General features: G+C 35.6%; 2 protein-coding genes across 2 annotated transcripts; one reads left to right on the top strand and one right to left on the bottom strand.

Moving 5' to 3' along the window:
• The first annotated feature begins 6,146 nt into the window (after window positions 1-6,146).
• Window positions 6,147-11,169, top strand: LOC131541872 (protein SPO16 homolog). The gene is made up of 5 exons (XM_058777855.1): window positions 6,147-6,300; window positions 6,418-6,511; window positions 9,525-9,696; window positions 10,017-10,095; window positions 10,348-11,169. The coding sequence occupies exons 1-5, from the start codon at window positions 6,241-6,243 to the stop codon at window positions 10,456-10,458; spliced, it is 516 nt and encodes a 171-aa protein (XP_058633838.1). The 5' UTR covers window positions 6,147-6,240; the 3' UTR covers window positions 10,459-11,169.
• On the bottom strand, window positions 10,797-17,029 carry glmnb (glomulin, FKBP associated protein b). Its single transcript, XM_058777854.1, has 16 exons — window positions 16,916-17,029; window positions 16,736-16,844; window positions 16,321-16,558; window positions 15,096-15,198; window positions 14,821-14,999; window positions 14,462-14,515; window positions 14,321-14,351; window positions 14,133-14,222; window positions 13,834-13,875; window positions 13,667-13,740; window positions 12,305-12,389; window positions 12,090-12,199; window positions 11,452-11,509; window positions 11,216-11,351; window positions 11,026-11,117; window positions 10,797-10,935 (listed from the first exon to the last, which is right to left on the bottom strand). Exons 1-16 carry the CDS (start codon window positions 17,009-17,011, stop codon window positions 10,849-10,851), a joined length of 1,584 nt encoding a protein of 527 aa, XP_058633837.1. The 5' UTR covers window positions 17,012-17,029; the 3' UTR covers window positions 10,797-10,848.
• Window positions 17,030-27,734: the final 10,705 nt, after the last annotated feature.

The raw sequence follows: 27,734 nt of genomic DNA on the forward strand, positions 1-27,734 counted from the left end.
TACTTCTAATTCTTCGTCCATTTCTTATTGGAGCAAACTTTTTGATGATATTAAGTGGGCATTTGTTTGGTCGCTCCCTCAGAAATTTTTCTTAACAAATAAAGTTAAAGAAATAGCTTATAAAATAATTCACAGGTTTTATCTTGTCAAGCAGATTTTGCAGAAATTTAGAAGTGACATTGAAACATGTTGTTCTTTCTGTGAATTTTCTTCTGAAACTGTAGCTCATTTGTTTTGGGAGTGTCCTTTTGTTCAGTCTTTCTGGAATAATGTTAATTCTCTGATTGTCAAAAATATTCTTTATGATTTCTCTTTATGTTATAAACACATTCTTTTTTGGGTTTTATGCTAAAGATAAGAATCTATTTAATGCAAGTTTTTGTATAAACCTCCTGTTATTTATTGGAAAGTTTTATGTACATAAATGTAAATATACTAAATGTAAGCCCCACTTTAACATCTTCAAACAAGAACTGAAGTTGTATTTAAATACAATTTCAACATCTGTTAACAAGAAAGCTTTAAAAACATCTAGAACTTGTGCCATGTTTAAGATTTTTCCTTAATATATTTGTATCTTTATTTGTGTGCCCTCTCTTTCTTTTCTTTTTTTTTCTTTTTTTGACTCCTTTTGTCCATTTCTTAAGAATTTTTATATTATATTGCTTTTTCTGTTATCTATTAATCCATGAGTAGTTTATTATTGAAAGGTATTTTATGTTTTGTATGTAATGTTTTTTTTTCTTCTGTTTGTTCTGTACACAGCTAAATTATGAGTGTTAATTCAACTCTAACAGAGTTAAAATCAACTCCAAAAAAGTGTACATATTGTCCCAATCTTTTCAGAGTTACATTAACACTCTTCATAGAGTTACTTGTTTAACTCTATGAATGAGTCATATTTACACGGTATAGAGTTAAAAAAACAACTCTGGTCCACACCAGAGTGTTGATTTTTCCTTAACACCAGTGTAAAGAGTTACAATTTAACACCTTTAAGATAGATTTTAACTCTTGATATTTTAACTCCAGTGTATTGAGTTAACATTACAAAACTCTCCTCTGTGCTGAAAGTTTAAAAAAAAGCTGCCAGAAGATTAAAAAAAAAAAAAAGTTAAACCTTTTAAATTAATTTTTTTTAAAGCACATTTTGTCACAGGTAAGCAGATTTTACTTTTAAAAAATAATAATAATCACAATTACACTGCAGCTCTCAAAGCAGTTGTTTATTAACATGTCAACACTTCACAACATGACAGTTCACTTTTAGAATAAGTGACAAAAAGGCACAATATATCCATTTCGGTCATCAGAATTGTAAGAATACTGCTTATCAAATGGTCGATAATAAAATAGGTCCTGCAGTGCAAACACTGAAAAATGTTTGCACCACCTTGTAAATCATTTAACATGCAAAGCCATGTGCGATTGATGCATTTTAACCAATATTTTTGTAAGGTTTTTAACATTTTTAATTGATTATTTTAAAAAATTATGTTTAGCCTCGAATCTCATACACCAGACGTGAATAAGCGGACCAATTTTTAGTTTTAGTTTTCAGCCAAGCAAGATACCCAACTCCCACTTGCAGCATCACAAAAGTGCTCCGGTAAAATAGGAGAAAAAACAAAAAGGATTATTTCACATCCATTTATCAGGTGAAATGTCAGGGACAAGTATCACTTACAATATAAGAATAGTTAACCCAAAACTGAAAATTCTGTCATCATTTATTTATACTCATGTGGTTCCACACCTGTAGGACCTTCTGTCTTCAGAGGAACACAAAAATAGATATTTTGAATAATCAACAGAAGAAACTGTCATACATGGCATCTGTGAAAAGGCATGAGTATAAGTAAACATTTACTGTTCACTTATGGTTGGACTCCTCCTACCAAAATGATTGCACATAAATGGGACAGCACATAAAATAAATAATGCAAGCATACCAAAAACCTACATTTGATGCATTTTTTAAGAAACATTTTTAGAAGGAGATCAGACTCTTTATTATTATTGTTTAATAATCAAAAAATTAAGCATGACAATCAATAATCTTAAAATATGCAATTGTGGCTTACCCATGTATCTGGTATGTGTCCTAACAAAGCTCTTCTCATCCCACTTAATGTATTGGTGGCTTCATACTCTTCAAGCACATCACCTCCTTTCGATTTTTCTGTTAAGCCAGCATGAACCATCTGTAACAATATTAAAGGAACAATTAACATAAAATTGTAATTCCAAACCTATACCATTCACATTTGCTCAACACAAAACACGTTCATGTTTTAAAAAAAAGATAATAAAGTGTCTAAAGTAGTTCATCTGACTCATGTGCCATATTTCAAGACTTGTGAGGGCACAAAATCACTTTGAATGACGAACAATTTAACTCACTCAGTGTTTTCCTCGAGAAGACCAACTTCCCCGTCTGCTCCGCATCTCCAGTGAAAGAAAATGTCTCTCTGAGAAAGGTTTAGAGCGCACAACACATAAATATCGCTATAAATCAATATGATGTTGTGAAATGCATATAAATGAGATAAAACACTTTCACTTTCGGAGTTTCCCTTTTAAAAAGAAACGTCCTCGTCTGGTCCGCCTCGCGAGTGGAAGAAATATCTTTAAAAAAACGTTTAAGCGCACACACCTTATAAATATCGCTAAAAAACGATATGATATTACAAAACACATATTGTGATTAAGATTAAACACCTAATTTCGCTGTTTTCCGTTCTCATTATGCTCCGCATCTCGAGTCTAAGAACATGGCGTCTGTGAAAAATATTCCAGATGGGTCAAGCGCGCACACGAGCAAATGTCCCGGATGTGACTAATAACACTCAACAGAGTGTTATAAGAGTTTCTCTGCGTATTTACAGCGGCCAGAGGGTGCTGTTTACACTAGCTAGTGTTAATCCCCTAAAGTTCAACACCACAACTTTAACACTTTACTCTAAAAGTCCTTAACACTAGGATTTCAACACTGGAGATTTTGCTGTGTAGTTAATGTAATCTTTGTTCTTTATTATTGCAATAAAAAAATAGAAAATAAATAAAAAATGTCCCACTTACAAACCCAGTGAGTTCCAGTTAATCACACGTCACATTAACGTACTGACCGCATGACACATTGAAAGCATTTTGTGTTTTTGTCAATTATGGCAAAACCAGAAAAGAAAAAAAATGATGCCATTCATTTTGAAAACTGTTGCTTAAAAGCAAAAATTAAAGTAGCTTTTAAAACACATAATATTTAATGTTTTTTTTGTTTGTTTTTTTTAAAGTTTGACATAAGGTAGCTCCACACTATGCACTTTGGAAGCAGTGATGTCCAATGACGTGTCACGCTAAAGTTTGAGTTGATCAATTTACCCTGAGTTAACAGGTCAGATGTCTGACTGCAAGTGGTGTTCCTGGCTTTATTTCCAAGCTGGATGTGGTAAAAATCTGAATTTGGAGTTGTCAAGAACACAGCATTAATATGACTCAGGCATTTCTGGTAACAGCAAAAGTGCACCTGTTGATTAAAACAACGAAGCACATGCTCAGCATTAACATGCAATATGAACCTGCTGCAATGCTCCAAATGTGCATTCTGATTAATAATTAACTAAATTATTACTAAATTACTAAGTTGATTACTTAATAATCAACAATAATCGAGTCACTCAAGTACTCAAGATTTTTGTTACCATAAAAAAATGAAACAAACAGTTTGCTGATGTTTATTAAACCGATGCCCAAGGTTTACAACACTTAATCTTTTACATGTATTTATAAAACATTAAATTATTACTTAAAATAATTTTATTTTTGATTTAAAGTAACATGTTATAGACTGACATGCAATATTATAACCTTAACATCCACATCTATGTTGAAAAATATGTGCACGCAATAACAGATCTAACACTTTATAATAACATGAACTGCTTAAGTTTACATGAATTAACAATGAAAACTACATCTAAAGCTATTATTAGTCTTAGTTACTGTTAATTTAAATATTTACCAATACATTTTTAAAATCAAAAGTTGTATCTGCTAACATTATTTAATGAAAATTAATTAGCATTAACAACAAGCAGTTAGTGAATGTTAACAAAAATAAAATACTGTAACAAATGTATTGCTTATTGTTAATGTTAGTTAATGCAATAATTAATGTTATCTAATGTGACCTTATTTTAGTGTTACACAGATCTGTATTGACATCACTTGGATCTTCAGTCAACTGGTCCGAAATAGTTAATAATTGAGTAACACCAAAATTTGTGTAGTCTATCCACCGCAATAATCCTCCTGAAACATACTGTCTTTGGTCGTGGACTCGCGGTCATGGCTCGCTGGTTTGCTTTAAGAAAAATAAGCATGTCAACATGACAAGGATGTATGCATGCTTTTTTTTTTTTTTTTTGCATACATCCTTGTTTTTTTGCTTTTACGGTGTTGCCAGCCAAGGAAAAAAATCCTTAAACTGACATTAGTGCCACCTTCTGTTACAGAGTGTGAAAAAAATGTCCAGGTAGATTTCTTGTTGACTGACACAGTGACATCACCGTTTTTGTTGTTGTTGTTTGTTTGTTTGTTTGTTTGTTTGTTTTTTTATTGTTGTTTGTTTGGGGTTTTTTTACAATGACATTTTTTGTGTTTTTTTCTTTTTTAAAAGCAAAACTACACGTTCTGAAAAATGTTACCTTCATGCCGTGTATTGGTAGTTAGTTAAAATGCTACACAGAAAAATCTGTAAAAAAAAATAATAATAAATAAAAAAAAAAGGGATTTTTGTGTTAATATGCAAAATTTTCCATATTGATTTATTCACAGGTATACTGTATTTTAAATTATTTATAGATTTTTGTTGTTTTAGGGTTAAGGAAGTATCCGTAAACGGTTACAGGAAGTATACTGGCAGAAAATTTAAATATTTTATTACACTGCATGATTATTTAATGATTTCTCTGTAGTTTTGTAGAATTCCATTCACAATATATCTAGTTACCATGAAAACAGTCTCACGCGCTGGACACTCGCTTCTGCTTCAGCAGGCACATGGTAGAAATGTCCAAATAAAAAAGCGTGTTCAACAAGTATAAAGAAGTCAATTGTTTATTTTTTGGAAACATTTAAATGTAAATTCAGTTGTTGTTTTTTGTTGTCGTCATAAAAATCTACCTTCCCATGTTCTCAAAGGGGAATCAGAGATTGTGTGTCACACTTAGCCTATTAGACTAACACACTGTCACGTGACAACCAAAATCAAATACCTAGAAGTTTAAACAGTTTTGTAGTGGCTGTGTGCAAGTTCACAAGCTGACAAACTGGGAGAGTCACTTGCAAAGGTGATGTTTTATGTAATTACTGCATTCTTATGTGGATAAACATTATTTGTTTGAATTTGTCAAGAACATACTTTGTTTTATATTTTTGAGGGTGTAACGGGTGAAAATTATTGGTTTCAAAAAGCTTTTAAGAACAGTGCAAAACTGTATTCGATATTTAAAAAAAAAAAATTAGTATGTTCTCAATGCATTTAACAAACAATGTTTACCCACATAAGGATGCAATGACTACATAAAATAAATAAAATGAAAATGAAAGGGCAACACAAACATGCATTAAATTCATTGGCCGCGCCGATATCAACAAATGACGTCATGCGCGGGCATGCAGAGGGCAGTCGAAATTCGGCACAACACCTGGCCTGGAGAAACTGGTGTTCCTGTTCGCCAACTAGTGGTTGAAGTAGTGGGCTACCTGACTATGCAACCCTTATGTATTTCTTGTGTTCTTATAGTGTTTTAAAATAATGATAAATTTGAATGTATGCAGTACCTGCCTTGAAATGTAACAATGTTAAACAATTAGTAATTTTGGCATGAACACATTAATTACATACAATTAAATGATTGCCAATTAAATAAAACTGGGTGATTAAAAACAGTTAATAAAAACAAGAAAAGGTTAATTCTGATAAAATATACACATTCAGCTATTTGTATGACGGGGGAAAAAATCGATTATGTCTTTTAAAAAAAAGAGACAAGCTTAAAAAATTATTTTAATTTGCATTTTTGTAATATATGTATCCAATAAATTGTATCATGAGCATAACAATTTGAGTGAAAAAAAAAAAAAGGATTTAACATGTCCCAGTTTGTGCCCGTGTGGTCACTGGTGTGTCGGTTTAAATTTTAAAACTGTAGCACCACAACCGAATATCAACTGGAAATGGCAATCGATAAAAACACCTCTTGGAAAACAACACTGATAATCAGCACCTCACCTCAGGTTTGAGGAAAAATACTGCTTTACTATTTTTTGATAATAGCCTACTAACTGATTAAACCCCTTTACTCTCGGCTATTTATGCACTTATCCATTTATATTTTCGTGTTGTTTTTGCAGTGTGATGAAGCCTCGCAGATTCTTCTAGCGCAGCGGCACAGGATTCGCCGCTCGGACAGCATTCTGTCCTCTTCCTTTGTTTGCCCCTTGTCAGGTAGAAAGGAGTTAAATTTTATCAGTAAATTTAATCCCTTTATCAAGAAGATGTCCTACTGAATTGCCCTCTTTTTTTCCAATCAAATAATTGAACGAATGTACAGGTTCCGCTAATAAAATTGTTCCATTCCAATGTAGAAATAGTTTAATAGGATTCATTTATAGGCTAAGGACAAGAGAACATCAACGCCCTGCAAGTTTAAACTGTCATTATCAATGCGAACCATTTTACCCGCGCCTTTTAAGCAAGTGTAAGTTAGCTTTTAAGGATGTGTAGCTAGCTTCGAAGATATTCGAGAAACTCTGCTTGTAGGAGAGGTAAATTTAGTATTTTCTTAATCTTTTTTCATTGTGAATGGAGCTTTTTTTGTTGTTTGTTACGGTCTAATCATTAAATCACATTCCAAGGTAGGAAGGCATCAAGGCTCGTCCAAATCCAAAGTTAGCTTCACTTCCTGTCTCATGAGATACCTTCATCTGATCGATTTTTGAAGGCAGCATAGATGTATCCTTCGCTGCCTTTGGTGCGTAAATGTATATTTCTGATTAACTTTTTGCTCTTTTGATGTTATTTCTAGCCAGAAATTAGTTATAGTAATTAAATATTTGTTTAGTTATCACCAAAACTCGTTCTATTTTGTTGTAGATCATTAAGCTGCCTCAGAAGCCTGTCCGAAATCAGTTTCGTGAGGTGCCTTCGTGCAAAAACGCTGCCTGCCAAGTCATTGCCTCATAAGTCAGCAGCCTAGACTGCTGCCCCCAAACACTGCATGTTTTCTCCTTATTAATCAAACACACCTGATTCCAGCTCATCAGCTCATTAGTAGAGACCGCAAGACTTGAAATAGGTGACCAATACCCAACGGGTCTGGGGCCTGTACCATGATGGTGGCTGAACAAACTCAGGGTTACAGGATAAGTTTTGAGTTGACAAAACCAAACCAGTCCAATCCGGCATTGTTGGTACCATGAAGCTGATCATCAACTTTCTCTGTCAACTCAGGCTTGATCCTGAGTTAATGGAGCACGTGCACATGAAAATGTGACATAAGTAATGAGCAGCCAATCACATGCCTTAAAACTATGATTCACTTCTTGTGAGAGAGTCAGTGCGAAGATTAAAAGATTGAACAATATGAAGAATTTAAACACATTTACACAGCACAATCATGAAACGATCTGTCCATGAAAGAGGAAAACTTAAAGATAACATCTTACCATATAAGTGCAAGTAAAAGTTGTAAATTTAGTTTATAAAGTTGATAATATTTATAGGTATAAAAACACTTAAAATCTAAGCTCATATATATAGTCATGTTTAAAGCTATTGATTCTAAAACTTATTTATATTGCATACTATCTATATGTTTACATTGATTTTAAATAAAAAGCTTAATAATTACTATTAAACTAAGCTGGCTTGTGTAATGGATTAAGGGTATAATAATTATATAAATTATATAAAATAATTATAAAAATTAATCATCTCTAAAAATCAGATGATTTTATCTTTAAAAATGTTTTACTATGTAGCGTCCTTTAATTTGGAATAATAGAAACTGGAGTGGCTTTATTGCCTCAGAGATGTGTCACTTTGCTTGAAGCTGATTGGTCAAATTTCGGTTTGAGATCTCTAAACCAGAACATAACCTGCCCCGGAGCAGGTTAGCTGTGGAGCGTAAGTTACTATGGCGATGAACACTGCTAAAAGCCAAGCCACTTTCATGGTACCTAAAACCCAGTTGGCGCAAACTAAACTGAAACTTACCTGGCTAGCCAGCTAAACCGGTTTCATGGGACAGGCCCCAAGAATCTGTGAGTCACCCGCCAAGCACGTCACATAAATAGTCTGAATTAGGGCTGAATTGGAATTGTGGTTAATATGTCTGCATGTTCTGCATGTCTCCGCGTGTACTGTGAAGGAATGACACAGTTTCACAGCGTTTTCTGTGTCTGCTTATCAATATATGAGGACAAACAGTCAAAATAAATGTTTGTTTTAACTTGAGGAAATTATGACAGAAATATATTACTACTGTATACTTTTGTATACTAATATATTACTTTTCAAAGTAATAATAATGTAATTTTTAAAGAAATATCATACAACCAGGTTTTTATTTCATTAATTTATACAGCAGCATTACACAAAAAAAAAACTTTTCGTTGCAAATTTATTTTTTGATTACATTTATTTTTAAAAAGATTGATTAAACTGTTAAAGGTTTCTTAATTCACAATGTATTTCATGAGGACCTAATTAAAAGGTAGCTACTCTATGTTTAATTGTAAACAAAGTTATGTTTACCTTCATTCTTAAGGTCTATCTAACAAACAAATGGAAAGCATTTCCTTCCCCATTAATGGTAAATGAATATTGTGATAAATATCGAAATATATATAATATGGCAGTAAAATATTCAGGGATATGAATATTTATATTTCTATAAATTTAATTAGCATAGATTGTTGAATTATAGTCGTTGCCTAATGGTTAGAGAGTCGGACTTGTAACCCAAAGGGGGGAGTGAATTTACAGTGCTCTCTCCACCTTCAATACCACGACTGAGGTGCCCTTGAGCAAGGCACCGAACCCCCAACTGCTCCCTGGGCGCCGCAGCATAAATGGCTGCCCACTGCTCCGGGTGTGTGTTCACGGTGTGTGTTCACTTAGGATGGGTTAAATGCAGAGCACAAATTCCGAGTAAGGGTATGCCACGTCACTTTCACTTATATATATATCTCAAACAAGTAGCTCTCTAAACTATTTTATTCCTCACTCACTAGACCCCTGTCCTAGACAAAAACATTTTTCCATTGGCTTTTGGATTGCTGCAGAAAATAAGCTCTGTGATCAACAAAAGTTTATGATTCGTACATGTTTTATACATTGCTATAATGTTCACAAATTAACACTTTGAACAACTTCAAACATTTTGTAGTCAGAGTACAATCAGCAGAAGTAAAAAGCTAAACGTTTTTTGCCTTCCTGTCACTTTTCTGTTGCGCAGGTACAGCTTTCTTGCTGGTCACATCGGAGGAGTTTCCAGCTAAGCTTGAGAATGCAGAATATTTTGAGAGAATTGAGAAATTTGTGCAGGTCCATAGAAACAGTTTTCTTCTGCTTCAAGCCCCAGTTTACGGAAAAAGGGAGTGGGAGATTTTATCATCAGTGCAAAACAGGTGCATAATGAATTGAAAACTACAAATGTACAACCTTATTTTGAAAGCAAGCACCCCATACATACTTACATGACCAAAGGGTTCTAGGGATGGCGTCTGGAGAGCCACTCAGACTAAGATCTACTCAGACTCAGAATAAGATGCCTGTGTGGCCTAATTATTAAAAAAACACAAAAAGAGTAATATAATTAATAACTAATGAACCACACCAGCAGTGAGGACTGTTTAATTTCAAAATTCTTTTAGTCTACCGAGTTGGACAAATACAAGTACAGTATGTGATAATATGGCTTAACTCTGATGTTTTATTTTTGCTACAGATTTCTTGGCTGTAAGCTCAGAGTCATACCTGTGCACAGTACTGCTGATGTAGTGAAGGGAATTCTGGTCATTGCTAAGGTAAGCTGTGATGTCTTTCTACAATTCAGTGTGAATGATTCACATGCTTTGTTAATTATTATAATTTTCTAGAAATGTTTTAATCTTATAGTGAATGCTGTATCGAGGTTAATTATGGGCTTTTAATGTTCATTTTAATTTAACGTCAAGGACAGTGCTCACTGTCACAAGCATGCATAGGAAAATTTTATATATAAGAAGTTTATTACTAACATGGTGCATACAAAACTTTTATTGGCCTTTTTATTCCAGGCCACAAGTAAACCCAATGTGGCGAATTTGAGAGATCAGATGTCTTTGGCTTGTACTCACATCATTGATCATAGCCCAGTTTGGGGGATGCTTCAAGAGATGCAGTTCTAGTGAGATTTACTCTGTTCCTCTCCATTCATGTTCTTATAGCTTACTATACTTGTTTTGAACAGCAGATGTCAGTATTGTTTCATAGTAAGTTGTGTCAAAACTGTTTTTTTGCCATTCATACTTTGTTGTTTAGCCTTAAAAAACGTTTTCTTTCAAAATAGTTCATAAACTATTAAGAACAAAGTATAAACATAGTCTGAGGAAAAATGTCCACCTTTTATTTGTGCTGGAAAAGTCTTCAAAGTCAGAATACAGAATAGTATTGAAAATATTGATATTGTAGCTCTCACATTGATCTTTATCATTACAAACATGACATGCTACAGAGAAGGTAAATAAATAAATTTATAAACACATTATTCAGTTCAGAAAGCAGCAATTGTCCCCATTTCATTTTTGACTGTCTTCAATGATTTCCTCTATACGGACCACAAGGCTTTCCATTAAGTCATATGTGACCAGGGCACACTGCAAGACCTGCAAATGATATGTTTAGTACATTTTGTTTTATGATTTACTGTCACTATTTTAAAACTGAATTCAGATAAGTAGAACTGATCATCTAACCTTATCCTGTGCCTCACATGGCATGTTGCCAAGCATCTCCGTTTTCACAATCAAGCTCTGAACTGATCTCTTCCCAGAGGCCTCCTTAAATTCTGTTGGGAAAAAACAATGTTACTACAAGTCAAAATCCATTTTCTTCACTATATAATAATTACTATTTAACAGAGAAAGGATTCAAAGCATGGATTACCTTTAGCCTTGATCTTTTTGTCCTCTTTAAGTCTTCTCAACTCTGTACCATAGTATGATTTTGACATGCTTAGACATAGTCGTAATAATTTCGTGTAACTGTCTGCAATGTGGCACAGGTCTGTCCATATTCCAGTCTGAAAATAACAGAGTGGGTCTTATTAATAGAACATGATGAAAATATAAGTGTAATGTTATATGTAGTTGTGTTTTGACAAAATGCTGTAAAAATCTTACAGAAAATGTTCTTTCCTGTATCAATAAATACCGCAGAAGATTCAGAGACTCCATCACCCTTTAAAACAATGAAGAAAATATGAATATGGAAAAACAAAACAAAAACAAAAAACAACACGCATACTTTTTTTTGATTATAGTCAAAATTAGTCCTAAGATATCTCTTTTGCCTAATACAGAGTGAGTTATGCAGAACAGGTGCATGTTGTGGTAAAAGCTGACAGGTTTACCATTTGCATATCAGCAGGATGAAGGAAGGCCTAAGTAATTTATCAGGGGCAGATTATTCAGACGAGGTATGTCAATCACTCAGGTTTTAGTATCATTTTAGGAATGACACAGGATCTGCCTCAAAATATTGGACTGCTCACCATCTGTTCTGTATTGTGGGATCATGGCAGTAAACCTGGACTACACTCATAAATAAATTATGGTTAGGGATGGATTGTATCTTGTTAGTAGGAGATCTAACATTTAAAATAGAGACAGCTGCCATACGTGGAGTCTGTACTTGGGTTACGATTCATGCCAATGATTTGTTGATATAAAACTTGATTAGATCCATCAAGATGCGTTTAGCAGCTCGTCAGGCGATTGTTTTCCTTTAAGGTCTTTGTAAAAATACAGGTTTTCTTTACCTGTCCATCCCATGTAGCAAGTCGGTTTCATGGCCCTGTGGGAGAATGAGAGTATCTCTGAGCAGTGAGATGAGCGGAGTCCCCTCAAACCAGCTGTCTTCGTAGGCTGACTTTAATAGCAAAAGAGAAAAATATTTCTAACATTAGTGATTCAGTGTTGATCTAAATCCTGTCACTTGGACAAGCAGACAGATAAGCAATGTTTTGTGCACTACCTTTCTGCACCGTTCCACTTGATTCTTAATGTTTTTGATGATGGTACTTTCTACACCTGCATGATGGCTAGTCTTCATGATGCGTCTTAGAGCATTCAACAAAGGCAGAATAAGCAATTAACACCAAGACGAAAATGTTCTACTTTTTATATTCATGTAAACCAGAATATTGCATTCACATATTGATAGCGGTTTTAATTAAATATATATATTTAAACTTTCTAGATACTAGGGATGCACCGGTTGACCGGCCATAAATCGGAACCGGCCGGTTTTTGCTTATAATGTGCGATCAGCAACCGGCCGATTTTTCCGGAAGTGCGCCCGGGTGCACAGACTACATTTGTAAGCCTAATCATTCGCGAACATGTTATTTGTGTGGAAGTATTTCGAAATCTGTGCGCAGGACGTGAAGATTGCAATCTGCAATGCCTGCAAAGGACAAGTTAATCGCGGATAAATAAGAGCCGCTTTCCTGCGCTGGCTGAAGTTGCGCGAGCGTACCTGTCCGCGCCCTGCACAAGCATAGACAGTGAACGTTTGTTCAGCTCCGCTTCTCACGTGTTGGATGAGAAACCAAACAGACTAATTTGTGACAAAGCTGAAATGCTTGTTTTTGTAAAGAAGAACTCGCATGCACTTTTGAAAAGCCAGAAGTAAACATCAGTTCTGTAAGATAGAGGATGATTAGGCCTATTTTTTAATTTTACCTTAAAATTACATTAACTTAATTTGATTTAAAAAGCACCTGCTGTAGAATCTTTGTGTTACTCCTTGTACTAAACATTATTTGATTTAACATTTTGGAATAATATATTCATATAGACAACTTTGGTTTTATTTAGTTTCACTGTTAAAGACCTTTTTTTCTTTACACCAAATTTAAAAATGAAAATAAATGCTGAATGCTGATTAAGTAACATCTTTGTTTGAAGTGTTGAATGTGTTTTGGTTGTGCTGTTTGGATTGTGGAACTATGCAGTTATTGCCTTTAAAATTACATGGTTACAGTTAATGTATTCATTTAAGGTCAGTTTATAGATTCAACCCAATTTAAAAACAAAAGCTAAATGCTTTTGTCAGTACCTATGTTTGTATTGAATGTAGCTTACCTACTGTGCAGTTACTGCTGTTAATTTCAGATGGTTACAGTTATTTTTAATAGCCAAAACCCAGTTTGGCCTGTTAAATACCAAATAAAAATCTTGTTTATGTATACTTTCATGCTTTCTTGTTTGTTGCTTGATTTAAAAAAATAAATAAATAAAATCGGTATCGGAATCGGCCGGTTTGCTTGTAAAAAATCGGTATCGGAATCGACCATAAAAAATCATGATCGTGCATCACTACTAGATACCATACCTGAAAAATGTGTGCTTTGCTTCACCATTAAGCTTCTCTATAAAGAGCTGGAACACCACAAGGCTTTTTCCTCTCTGAATGAAAGAGGGCAAATTACCGCAAACAAAAACTGGCTTTAACAGATCAGATTTACTTGTAAAAGCAAGTTGTGTCTCATCCATACTTACCAAATGCTGGATAGGACAGTCAATCATAATTGTAATTAAATTCTGTGAACAAATAACAAAAGTTCTCTTGTAAATAAGCACTGTCGTTAAAACAGTAAACATTCTTGTTTTTACCAAGGAAATCCTGGAAATCATTCTACCAATCAGTTAAAAAAAAAAAATCTAATATTGGCTGATTACTGATATGGAACCAATATATTGTGCATCCTTAGATCTTACCACCAAGAAGTTATGTATGTTTTAAGAAGTGGGTGATATTATTTCTTTATTCTATAATAATACATAGCATTGCTGCATACCTTTGGAACCTCATGAAACGGTTTCAGCTCTAAGAGCTCCACTGGGAGACTGCAGTCTGTTACTCTTTCCAAACTTTTAACATGCAAGTCCTAAAAAATACAAGAAGACGGAAGATTCAAGCATGAACATAATTTTCTGTTCTTGTAATGACTGTAATAATAAATGCTTTGATGGAAGTTTACTCTACCAGTCCTTTCAATATCCATGATTCATCCTTTCTGTATAAGGATAAAAAGCAGGAAGGAAAGTCAGACTAAATACATGGCACACCATTTTGGTATTTATATTTATTTATTTTTAACTAATAAAAATTGTGTTGTTTACACACCTACTTAAAAGAAGATTGATGTATTCCATATTACACTGCAGGACGAAAACAGGGCTGAAATATTAAATTAAAATTTTTTGTTAGAGCGCAGTTACATTTAAGGTGTAGCGATCGCATGAACGGCTTTTATTGTGTACCACAAATTGAAAAAATGATGTAAGTCTCAATTCTTTTTGTGCCAAATAATGTTTTTGCACACTAAACAAGATCGTCAACTCTGCGGGTGAAGGGTATTTTAACCCCTTTTTGAAAGCCCAAGAGATCTGTGGCCTTAACAGTTCACACTGTCTTCGAGTCTGGTAAACACATGGTGAGATGAGGAAAAAAACACACATTTTTGAGGTCTAACTGCTACTTACCTAAAAACTGCAGGAAACACTTCTATGGCAATAAGCTGGACAAAGAGCAAGTAAGCCATGCAAGCTCTTGATTCATTGAGATGAAAAGCATCTTTGTCCGAAATTGTGTCTTCTTTTCCTCTCAAAGGATGGTAGAACAGGATTTTTGGCAGAGATTGTTGGATCACTGCTAGGATTGCCTAGTATTAGAAGCACTCAGAAGTCAGGTCATCTTTTTTCTAAAAGTACAGTACCTAAGCCTAATAGTAACAACAAAGTGACTATGTGATCATTACCATTATTTCTGTGGCAAAATTCCACAAGGGTGAAATTTCTGTCATGTTCGCCTCTCTGTCCAGTTGAACTTGGAGGAGAGGTTCCCTTAGACTCTTCATGCAACTGAGCAATTACAGAAAGAAAGGAAAATGTGAAGAATTAGGTAAAATACTGGTTAACATTACATGCATGTAATCAACAAAGCGTTACATATTTCTCAACATTGTCGCTTGAATGACTACTAATTTGCAAAATATTAACTGACATCAGACTCTGACAATCGGTTATTTTTTATTTAATACAACCCATCATATCTTCATTGATGGTTTCCGAGAACTGTTTCTCTTGCTTAGAACAAAACTGAATATTGTCTAAATCTCATTATTATCATTATCATTATTATCATTATTTAGATGTTTTATTATCATTAAATAAAAAATTTTATTATCATTATTATCATTATTTAGGGGTAGTCGTGGCCTAATGGTTAGAGAGTCGGGCTTGTAACTTGAAGGTTGCTGGTTCGATTCTCGCGCCGGCAGGAATTGAAGGTGGGGATTGTGAATGAACAGCACTCTCTCCACCTTCGATACCATGACTAAGGTGCCCTTGAGCAAGGCACTGAACCCCTAATTGCTCCCCGGGCGCTGGAGCAAGGCTGCCCACTGCTCCGGGTGTGTGTGTGTGTGTGCACTTGTTCACTACTCACTGCTGTGTGTGTGCACTTGGATGGGTTAAATGCAGAGCACCATTTCGAGTATGGGTCACCATACTTGACAATACGTCACGACTTAACTTAACTTAAGGGTTTTTCAGACTTGTGTCAACCGATCATATTTTCATTAATACTTTTTGAGAATTGCTGGCTTTTGTTTTGAACAAAATAACCAACATTTAAATTGCTTAACAGAACAATACCGACCAATATATATCTTAATAGCCTTTGAACATTTAGACGTCACTGCAGCACTGTTAAATTTAATACTAACACTATAAATACAATATAGTTAGATCTAAATCTGGAAGATCACTCATATCATTATATCGGCAGCCCTAAAACTTGCTCTGTGGTAAAGCATTATAGACATATACTATGGCATTATAGACATAACATTGTGACTTTCTTTAAAACTGTTTGAAACAATGTGTATTGTAAAAGTACGATACAAATACATTTGACTTGACTTAACACAATTACGTCAGTGCCTCATTGACTGCATTAGTAAGTGCAGGTTTAAAACATACAACTTTAGAAGAGCAGCTCTTAGTTTGGTGGCCACTGAGTTTGTGTCTTGATTCTTGACTTCCTGCACAAAGGGTTGTACAAAGGTCAGTACAGCAGTGCAGCATCGGCAGAGCCCGTACACATCTTCCTGTTCCTGTTTGTTTGAGTAAGGTACAGGCAGCTTTGAAATCTGTTTCTGCAGAGAATCAAGTGCCAAAGCCAATCCATGGGCCTTCGACTCACTCATTCTCAACAGCACTGGGTAGGGAACAAACAGAAAATGTGTTATTACTTTCAGTGGCAGTAGAGGGAGCTCTGTTTATTTTTGGCTTGTATTTTTAAGTTGAAACACTCTTTTATACTGGTTTGCAGGATGCATCAGGATTATGGCTTTAGCTGTTCTGAGGTTCTTTTCCTCAGCAGTTGTTCAGTTACCTGACTGAATAAGAGGCATAAGGACAGTGATGGTGTCTGCAATGGCATTTGGATCAGTGTCCTCCACTTGCTGAAGTAAAATATCAAGGAGTTCTTTCACACTGCATATCTGCAATAAAATTGTATTGTCATCATCACACAGTAGTATTTAATACCATATTTGAATAAGCACAATCTTACCTGTACAAGCTGATTGAGGATAACCTGACAGTTGGCAGGACTCCGGTCCTTTCTCAGCATTTCATTCACCAGTGCAGGCAGTAGACCACTGCCCATAGATCTCACGATGTGCTGGGAAGACATTTATATATTTACTGTTTAGTTTTTTTTTTTTTTTACATTTAATGGTACATTTGACATTTTTACTGTACTGTACATATTTATAAAAGTGTGTAGTAAATCCATTGTACATGTTGGCCTATATTTTTTAATGTAGACCTGTCTTCTGCACATGCTAGAAATTAAATAATTCACAATCATCATCATAACAATTTAGCATTTGATGGATGCTGGCTGTGTATTTTGAAATCAGTTATTTGAAAATATAGTGTGTATTTGGTGCATTTAAGCTCTGCTTTAAAACATGGCATGTTCCTTAGTGTGTGCTAAATGTGTGGAAGAGTGGAGTAGTGCAAGAAATTATTAAATCAACGGCACTTAATGGAGTGCTGCTCCTAAGAGGGCTTGCAGTGGAGCAAGAAATCTGACTGGTTCTCCGCTAAACTGCATTCCCACACCCAAGGGTCAAGGGGGGCAGTCATTTAGGCAGAATGACAAAGTGGTGGTTTAGCAGAGGTACAGCCCAAATTCTCCCAATCCCAGTGGATCGATGTCACAAATATGAGCCTGGGATGGGATATGAGCCTAGATGTTGTCGCATCTGTCTGTCTCTCAGAAACCAGAAAAGCACTGTAAAATAGAATTAGTTAACCTTACTTTAACCTTAAAAAAGCATACACCGTTTGCCTTAAATCTAAGTAAAAAGCACTTTTTAGTTTCAACAACTGATTCGTTTTAATTTAAATTTACATGGTGTACACCAAACAACTCATTTATTTAAGTTGAGCTAACTAATGTAACATTTATTGCAACTTGGCATTTTTCAGTTGTATTTACTTGAAAAGAGATCTAATTTATTTGTCAAAATCATGCAAACTGATTATCTTGAAGTTTTACCAAGTAAGTGTTACTGTAATAATTTAAGTGCTTCACCTATCCAGCAATAGCACTCATGCACGTGCTAACATAACCATCAGAGCGACTACCACTGCATCAACAGCTGCAGTTACTGGTTTTTAAATAAAGCATTATATAGTTTTTACATTGTTAGACCCATCTTTGACCTAACCTGCAAACTCTACTCTTCAGCACAATGGTAACTTCCCCAAAAATGCAGACATAAGACATTGTTTTGGACAAAAACCAAAAATAGCAAAACATTAACAGATCTCCCCCATCTTAATCTTGTGCAAAAGCACATACAACCCCACTTCCAAAAAAGTTTAGATATTTTGTAAAATCAAGAATCTGTGATTTGTTAATTCCGTTTTCCTTTTATATAATTGACAAAAGCTCAAAGAAAAGATTTCCAATGTTTTCACTGACCATCTTAAATGTATTTTGTAAATATAAACAAATTTTGATGTTGATGGCTACAACACACTCCAAAAAAAAGTTAGGACAGAGGCAAAATAAAAGTGAAAGGTTATAGAATATCCAAGTAAAACTGTTTCGAAACAGTCCAAAATAAACAGGTGAATTGATAATAGGTGAGGGGATCATGTTTGTGTATAAGAGGAGCATTTCGGTCTTTGCCAGCAACGCCACTCTGCCAAATTTCATCATTTCATTTCAAAGCAAAATCGCAAAGAATATAGGTATTTCACCAGCTACTATACATAATATTGTAAAATATTCAGGGAATCCAGAGAAATCTCAGTACATGTAGGGCAAAACAGGAAACCTCAGGTGAATTTGCATGACTTTTGAGCCCTCAGATGACATTGCATACGAAATCATCATGCTGCAGTGTTAAATATAGCCACATTTGACGCGTGAATCCAAAACTTGTCTTGTAAATGTTTACTTTTTCTTTATCTTGTTACATTACAAAAGAAATTCAAGAACTCAAAAACTTCTTTACACTTATTCTATTTCCAAAAACATGAAATTTTCACGGTCAGAAGACTGTTCCAACGCTTCCTTCCGTATTCTTCTGGTTCAAAACTATCAACGGTCGCTTACGCATACGTATTACGTATGAAATTGAAATTGACCTATGAAACTTCACACATGCAATATGAATATCACAAAATATGCAAACTGTATATCAAATAACAATCACTCTCAAAATAAATAATATAACAATAATATAGAAAAATATTACAATCTTAATGTTCTTATGGCTCTAACAGTCCGGCCCCTAATTGTCTATGCTTGAATGGAGCCATAAAAATGATTCCCTTTCCTTTAAACAGTCCTTTTGGAAAGTCCACAATTTCTGTGAAATTTATATTTACAGTCTTTATGTAAACTCTTACTCCTCTTCTGCTTCTTGCAATAAGCAGAGTTTTGTCATTGATCTTTCCAACGGACAAGTTTTTGTCTGAACACAAGCACGTCGAACAATACCAGAATCATCTGGTATGGCGTTGAGAATTCTTCCCATAATCCAATAATTTCTTGAAGCAGAATTATCTACAATGAGAACAATGTCTCCAGGAACCAAATTTCTTTTCAGCTTCTGCCACTTTTGTCATTCCTGCAGTAGCGGCAGGTATTCCTTAATCCATCTAGACCAGAAGAGGTTTGCCATATATTGAATTTGTCTCCATCTCCTACGTGAATAACAGTCCTCTTTCACAAACACTACTGGTGGCATGACTGGTTGTTTTTTCATGAGCAGAAGATGATTTCGGAGACAAAGGCTCCAAGTCGTTTGGGTCATCCGATGCTTTAGTAATCGGTTGGCCGTTGATAATGGCTTCAACTTCACATAAAATGGTGTAAAGCCCTTCGTCTTCTAATACCTGTTGATTCAACACTGAGTTCAAAACCTTTCGAACCGTGCAAATTTGTCTTTCCCATACTCCACCTTGATGAGATGCTGTTGGTGTATTGAAAATCCACTTAATTCCCTTTTGGACAAGAACTTCAGCCATTTTGAACTGATCTAAATCTTGGATAGCTTCTTTAGGCTCTCTTTCAGCCCCAATCAAGTTTGTACCATTGTCTGATCGAATTGTAGACACTTGTCCTCTCCTGCAGATGAAACGTCGTATGGCATTTATGCATGATGAAGTATCAAGGCTGTTGGCCTCTTCAATATGAACTGCTCATACAGTTAAACATGTAAATAACACTCCATACCTCTTCACCAAGCTGTGTCCTCGTTTTATTAAGAAGGGACCAAAATAATCCACACCTGTATGTGTAAAAGGAGGATTATCTGGCAAAAGACGATCTCTTGGTAGATCTGCCATTTTCTGTTTGCTGACTTTGGCATGTAACCTTCTACACACTGTGCATTTAGAAATCAGCTTTCTTATGACTGTCTGTCCCTGGACAGGAAATGTCTGTCCCTGGCTGTAACGGATTAGACACAATTCAACATTTTCAATGTCTTCAAATGAAAGAGGTTTTTTAGTCAGTGCCTTTTTCAGCTTGAGCATTTATGTTTGCAAATGAGCTTGCTGTTTGTTTGGATCTTTTGGATCTCAGAAATGAGCTTGCTGTTTGCTTGGATCTCATTGCAAATGAGCTTGCTGTTTGTTTGGATCTTTCGGCAGCTTGAATTTCTCGTCTCTTGTTTGATAGGTGCTGCGGTATTTCCTTCAGCCGCAACATCCAAGCGATTGCTCTCTTCAGTCTGTACCATTCTGAGTAATACTCAATCAGTTTATCCAGAGGTTTCTCTTTTCCTGTAACAATGACACAATTTACTACAGCTGATTTCTTCCATTCAATCTCCTCTTCACCTACCTGGTCTGGTCTCACTGGCCATTCACTCTTGTGTTTGCAAAGGAATTCTGGACCTTTTATCCAACTTTCTTTTTTCAGGAAGTTTCCACTTTGATCCCTCTGGTGGCCATGCTGGGTTTAATGAAGTGCCAACATATTGGGAGGGCTCCAAAGCTTCTCTTATAAAAGAAACCCTATTGGCAACAAACGTTTTAAACCATGAGGCTTCATTCTCAATGCACTGAAGTACTGTGAGGCTATCAGTCCAAAACACAGAGTCTTCAAGTTGCAGCTGAAGCTCTTGTTTTAACATTCTGTCGGACCTGTCCTCGGCCTAGGGGACTCCCAGTTATTGATTGGATTTTATACGGGATGTCATTGAGTCTTTTCTTGAGCTGTAGTTGGTGGCATAAGTTAGCTTAGATAAAGTTGCCAGCTGACCCAGAGTCGAGGAGGGCATGGACTGAAACACAGTGGAGAGAAGTTGTGAGTTGCACAATCGTAGTCTGTGGATGTACATTGACTGATGAAGAGGAAACCACAATCACCACAGGTTGTGGGGGACGGATGGGACATGTCCATTTTGGCCACAGTATAGACATAATCTCTGGGTCAGCCGACGTTGACGTTCGGCCGAGGACATTCGGGAGTTGTCGGCTTGCATGGGTTTGTGTGGTGGTTCCGGAGGGCTGGGAAACTCTGGTTGGCGGAATGAAATGGGTGGATTTTGGCATCGATTATCCTCCATACAGCCGTGAATCTGATTTGCCAGAGGTTTTTCCTTGTTTTAGATGATACAATTGCTCACCGACTGAAGCATCTCCTACTGGCCCGACCGAAAACTTCACCGAAGTGAGCAATAAAGGCATTCAAGGATTGAGTGACCGGTCCATTCTGCTGCCACATTGATTCTGCCCACTGGAACGTTCGACCCGTTAATAAAGACAGAATAAATTAGATTTTAGCCCTCTCAGTTGGGTAAACGATGTGGTTGCATCTCAAGTGTGAGCGAACACTGCAGGAGAAATCCGTTGCAATTGTCTGCCGAACCAGAGTAGGGTGCTGGATTGACCATGGGACTGGCAGCATAGATTGGTCTGGGTGAAGAAGTGACTGGTGATGAAACTGGTTCGGGTGCTGGTGTGGTGGTGACAAGAGGAGTGAGCACACGGCGAGGTGAATCGACCAGCTCCTGGAATGGGTCTACGTCTGTTTGATTCATGGTGGTACGGTCTGGTCTTCTGTAACGTGTAGTCAGACTCAAGACACAGACAGGTTGGAATCAAACAGATGTCAAGGGAAAGCAGAAGCAGGTGAGTAATGGAAGATATAGAGTCTTTGATGAGATGAGCAATGATACTGATGAAGATTTTATCTGTTACCAGGTTTTGGAGAGCGTGGGATGACAGAGGGTTTTCCCAGGAGCTGGTATCGGGGATTTGATGCAGGTAAGTAATCGAAGCACACACAAATGAACACAAGGAGAGGACAAAGGAGATCGGGAGACTTGGTACAGGAATTCAGGTAAGTAGCTCAGCATAAGAGTTGAGTCCTTATCCACAATGGAGACCAGACAATGTGCTTGCGTGAACTGCGTCAAAGAGTATAGAAGACCAAGAGGCGAAACTCTGATGCTTTTTGGGTAACAGCCACTAGGTGGCACTTTGGTAGCGCGGCCACCATTTTGGAGTGAAAATTCCAACTGGACAACGTCAAAGTGTATAGAAGACCAAGAGGCGAAACTCTGTAGAACGTTCCATTGCAACAGCGGCACCAACAGCAGCCCTGCGTTTCCGCCATTTTGGGGTGAAAGCGACTCGGCAGTCCACTAGATTCTAGCTGTTGCTATGGCAAATATCAGCTGCTTTTTAAAAACTGTGCATTAAACCTGAAATACAGCCTGAACGATGACAACAATAACGTACAATCACTAGACTAGTGATCATCAAATCCTTTTAACAGTTTATTTTACAGACTTTATTTTTAAAGTCTTTCCTTTTTTTCACAAAACCTTTTGTTCTAGAAACCATGTCAGTTTCGGCTGAAAATATTTCAAGTTCAAGGGTTAGCATTATAAACTGCATTAATACCAACATATGAAATTAAATTAATGACAGAAAAATTAGGAATGTTGGACAATAAATATATAACAGGAATGACAGCTTGACAGTAAACTGTTTTTTCAGTATTGTCTTATATTAATGTCAGTTAAAGGAAGACTGTAAACAAAACAAAAAAACAGTTTTTATGTGAAAAAAAAAACACGTACAGCCACTTTCTCCACAATTGTTTAATTATTTAATTATGACAGACACAGCAATGCATCATGTTGTAGATCATCATGTTTGTAGTGTGTTCCAGGGGATTAAAACATACAATATATTTCAGACCTAGTGGAGTAGCCTAATAGTAAATAATATAGTAAATACTTGTAAATGTGTAAAGTTGCATAAGCTCATTCTAACTTAGTGTCATATCCATATAAATCATTATTACGGTTTCTATGGCTTGGACCTGCAGTTCCTAAAAGGAATTAAGTTTACTACTAGACTAAAAACAGTTAAAGTTAGCAGGTGCATAAGACAGCGCTACGTCCCACTTCAAAACACACAATATTTTTACACTTTTGTGAATAATCACCTGTCACGTTCTTTGAGAAAACGATGAAAGGCAAGATTTTTACTGTCACGCTGATAGTCTTTGCAGTGGATTGCCCAACATTGCGTTCTTTTATTCCACTTTGACTTCTCTTTCGTTGTTATTTGGTCTATTTCTGTGTATCTGTAATGTTGTCCAGTTGGAATTTTCACTCCAAAATGGCGGCCGTGCTACCGAAGCGCCACCTAGTGGCTGTTGCCCAAAAAGCACAATATCATCAGAGTTTCACTTCTTGGTCTTCTATACTCTTTGACAACATTACAGATACACAGAAATAGACAGAATAACAACGAAAGAGAAGTCAAAGTGGAACAAAAGAACGCAATGTTGGGCAATCTATACTGCAAAAACGATCAGTGTGACAGTAAAAATCTTGCCTTTCATCGTTTTCCCAAAGACCCTGACAGGTAATTATTCACAAAAGTGTAAAAATATTGTGTGTTTTGAAGTGGGATGTAGCGCTGTCTTATGCACCTGCTAACTTTAACTGTTTTTAGTCTAGTAGTAAACTTAATTCCTTTTAGGAACTGCAGGTCCTAGCCATAGAAAACATAATAATGATTTATATGAATATGACACTAAGTTAGAATGAGCTTATGCAACTTCACACATTTACAGTTACTTACTATATTATTATTTACTATTACTCCACTAGGTCTGAAATATATATTGTACGTTTTAATCCCATGGAACACACTACAAACATGATGATCTAGATTAGAACATGATGCATTGCTGTGTCTGTGTCATAATTAAATAATTAAACAATTTTGGAGAAAGTGGCTGTACGTGTAGGCCTACGCGTACATCTTCCTTTAACGGACATTAATATAAGACAATATGGCAAAAACAGTTTACTGTCAAGCTGTTATATTCCTGTTATATATTTATTGTCCAACATTCCTAATTATGTTGGTATTAATTCAGTGTTAAACATGCCTCTTTCCCAACATTTTTGGAGTGTGTTGCAGCCTTCAAAATTTGTTCATATTTACAAAATACAGTTACGTTGGTCAGTGAAAACTTTGAAAATCTTTTCTTTGTACTTTTGTCAATTAAATAATAGTTAAAGAGAATGAACAAATCACAAATTCTTGATTTTATTGCATTTTAGAAAATGTCCCAACTTCTCTGGAATTGGGGTTGTAAGTTGGTCAGTGAAAACATTGGAAATCTTTTTACTTTTGTCAATTAAATAAAGTTTAAAACGAATAACCAAATCACACATTCTTAATTTTTATTGCATTTTATAAAATGTCCCAACTTTTTTGGAATTTGGGTTGTAAAATAACTTAATTTCAATTCCTTTAGGAATTTCTCCTAAAGTCTGAAGCAAAGCATGCTGGGAACTAGAAACTATCTTGACATAATGGTACTCAAACAAATCAATTTATCTGAGTTATTTATTTCTGAGTAACAAAGGCATAGTACACAAATAGCACAGATTACTATATTTTTACATTTAAAATTAATAAATTGTTGTACATTTAGTAGATTCAACTAAAAAATGTTAATTAGGACATTTGTTAGGTTTTACAGTGAGGTAGCTTCTTTGCAGTGGTATGTTATATGTACATATGTCATATGACTTCATAAAATGTCCTTAAAGCTTTAAATAAAAAAAAATAATGAGAAATATTTTGCGATAATTTCCAATACAATAAGATCTCAAACAGGTTTTAAAAGCATGTCAATGATTCCAGATTTACCTGATTGGCCTCCTCTTTTATGAAGTCCAGGAGTTGAGTGTAATCACCTTGGGCAATGCATGTATGACCAGCATTCAGAAAGAGCTCATGGTCCTCTGGTTTAAAGTCTTCAGCTGTTCTCTGAAAATGTGGACGGAGTCATTGTCAAATATTTTATTCACAAAGAAAGAAAAATAAAGATCGTACTGTAAATCTTGTACAATGTACAAACCATTCACAGCATGTTACCTTGTGGTTATGCCTTTTACAGTCATTATCATACATAATAAATTACACATATCATATGTATGCTTAGCTTGATGTAGGTGCAAACACAAAGTTAATAACAAATACATATTGTAGTTAAAAAAACAAAAACAAATTGCAACCAAATATGATGCTTAATTTGAGGTTTTCTTACCCATCTTTGAACCACGTCCTCTAGTTGATTCACTGCCATTTTCAGAGCTGGTCTTTTCAAAAACAATCCATACAACTGACAATTCAAGGTTAGGATTATAACCAAGACTTTTCTGCTCAGGATCTAAATGACATCTGCGATAAAATTTCAGCACAAAAGAATAGAGCAGCTAGGTTTATAATACAGGTCAGGGTGTTTGAAAAGAATCGAGCAGGAGGCAATCTGACAGGGGACCCTTGTAAACCTCTTAGTAAGCATTGCAGCTGAGTGTCTGCTAATAGGATTAAGACAGAGCAATCTGAAATAGATGGGACAAGATAGAACTCTCTCGAATGCCCTGGAAATCAGTCATGGGTGTTTTTATTATAATTTATAGTCAATTAATATTTGTTCAACTGACTTTTAGAGGCACAGTCTAAGTAAAATTAATTAAACACTACGCTGTCACTAGATGTGACTGATCAGTTGGATCATACAGAAGACCACACTGACTCACAATAACCCTCTCAAATGAGTCCTGACTTTATTTAAACATGTCATGCCATGGAAATACTGAAAGCGCATCAGAAATTGCTTAGTAATCTTTGGCAAGCATGTGTGTACTGTCCCTTAGTTAAATCCCTATTAAATCCAATATTGCTCCAGTGGACGTGTAATCTGATATGAGCCATGTCTTTGACTTCCTACATTGATAACTATTGTAGACCCTGATTTCAGGTGTATGGAGACAAACCAGGTTTGAGCAATAGGATTTAAGCAGCAGCTGCGAAGTTTGCTCTGTCTATTACAGTGTGGTGAAAGGCTTTAACAAAAGGCACAATGTAAATATAACAGGAAAGGACAGGCTGGTTGCATGTTAGCTTCAGATTTGCCTGTGGCTAATTGCAGACTGCTGATTTAGTGTTTTGACAGTGAACAGACTGCGTGTAATAAAAGTCGAGCTCAAAAAAAAAAGATCTCTCACTGTATGTTGACAGACAAACAGGTTTGTTTTTGCACGGTCGGCCCATGTCCTTTCGGACTCATAGTATGTTCACAAGGTGTTGCAAAGGGAATTTGCAATTATTTAAGTACTTTGTTTATATATATATATGTGTATATGTATATGTATGTGTGTGCATGTATGTGTGTGTGTGTGTGTGTGTGTGTGTGTGTATATATATATATATATATATATATATATATATATATAGTATTTGTAAATCAACCACACTGGGATGAATTATACTGGCCAAAGCAGTCATGTTAAATTTTCATTAACAAATAAGCCACAACAATATCACTTCAAAATATCAATGATAACGGGCAATGAATATCTGTATGAGCTATTTATTCCAGTTCTGACAGTTCTTCACCATCTTGATTCAGTTATATTAAATAATGTTTGAAAAACTGCTTGATTTATATGCCACCACATGATACCACATTTTTACTTTGACAATATTTTGAGAATAAACATCTGTGATAGTTTGGCTTTGGATTCAGTTAGAAAGGTATATCATTATATACAGTATATGTTCTGTATACTGCCTTGGCCAGAAGTACCATTGTATACTGTTTCTGGTGATACTTTAGACTTCTCATGTGAAATATTTTTGCATAAGATGTCCTAAATTCACATGACGCCTCTTTTATGCAGCATTTCTTTGAGTGTGTGTATGATAGGCCTGTCTCAGGTCACTACTATCATATATCCATGTATTTTTAATAGGGAACAGCAACAGGACAACAAAAGTGTAACTTGATTACCTGACGGACACATCAGCTTTTCAGGCTTTGACTTCTCAGTGGAATTTAGCAAAGAGAAATGAGACATTACAATTACAGTATATCTTTAATTGTAAACTTTTGCACTAGGAAAACTAAAATTAAAGATTCTAAAATAAGTGTATTTCAGTTTAATATCCTTATCACAGCCAAACATACTGTGAGACATACTATGCTTTTTTGCACTCAATTTCTTTTCTTCAAATGGCATGCTGACAGGACTGTTTACTCCATCCCTCTCTTGCCTATTTCTTGGCAATAGAGTGGCCCTGAAGGCCCCTAGAGGCCATGTCTAGAGCTGACGCTGTCTGCCAGTATCCCTCCCTAAACCCCAGCGAGCTTGTCAAGAAAAACTGTGCTGTTTAGGGTTCGCTCCCTAGAGTCTGTGCCTTAGCTTTCACTGCCTTGCCTACAGATGGACTTCTGCGTTTGATTTGGAACAGTGCACTTTATATGGACATGGCTCAGATTTTCCCTTCCCCATGATTTAGTAACCGCAGGAAGA

The sequence above is a fragment of the Onychostoma macrolepis genome, chromosome 06, assembly GCF_012432095.1.
Source record: "Onychostoma macrolepis isolate SWU-2019 chromosome 06, ASM1243209v1, whole genome shotgun sequence".
Taxonomy (NCBI): domain Eukaryota; kingdom Metazoa; phylum Chordata; class Actinopteri; order Cypriniformes; family Cyprinidae; genus Onychostoma; species Onychostoma macrolepis.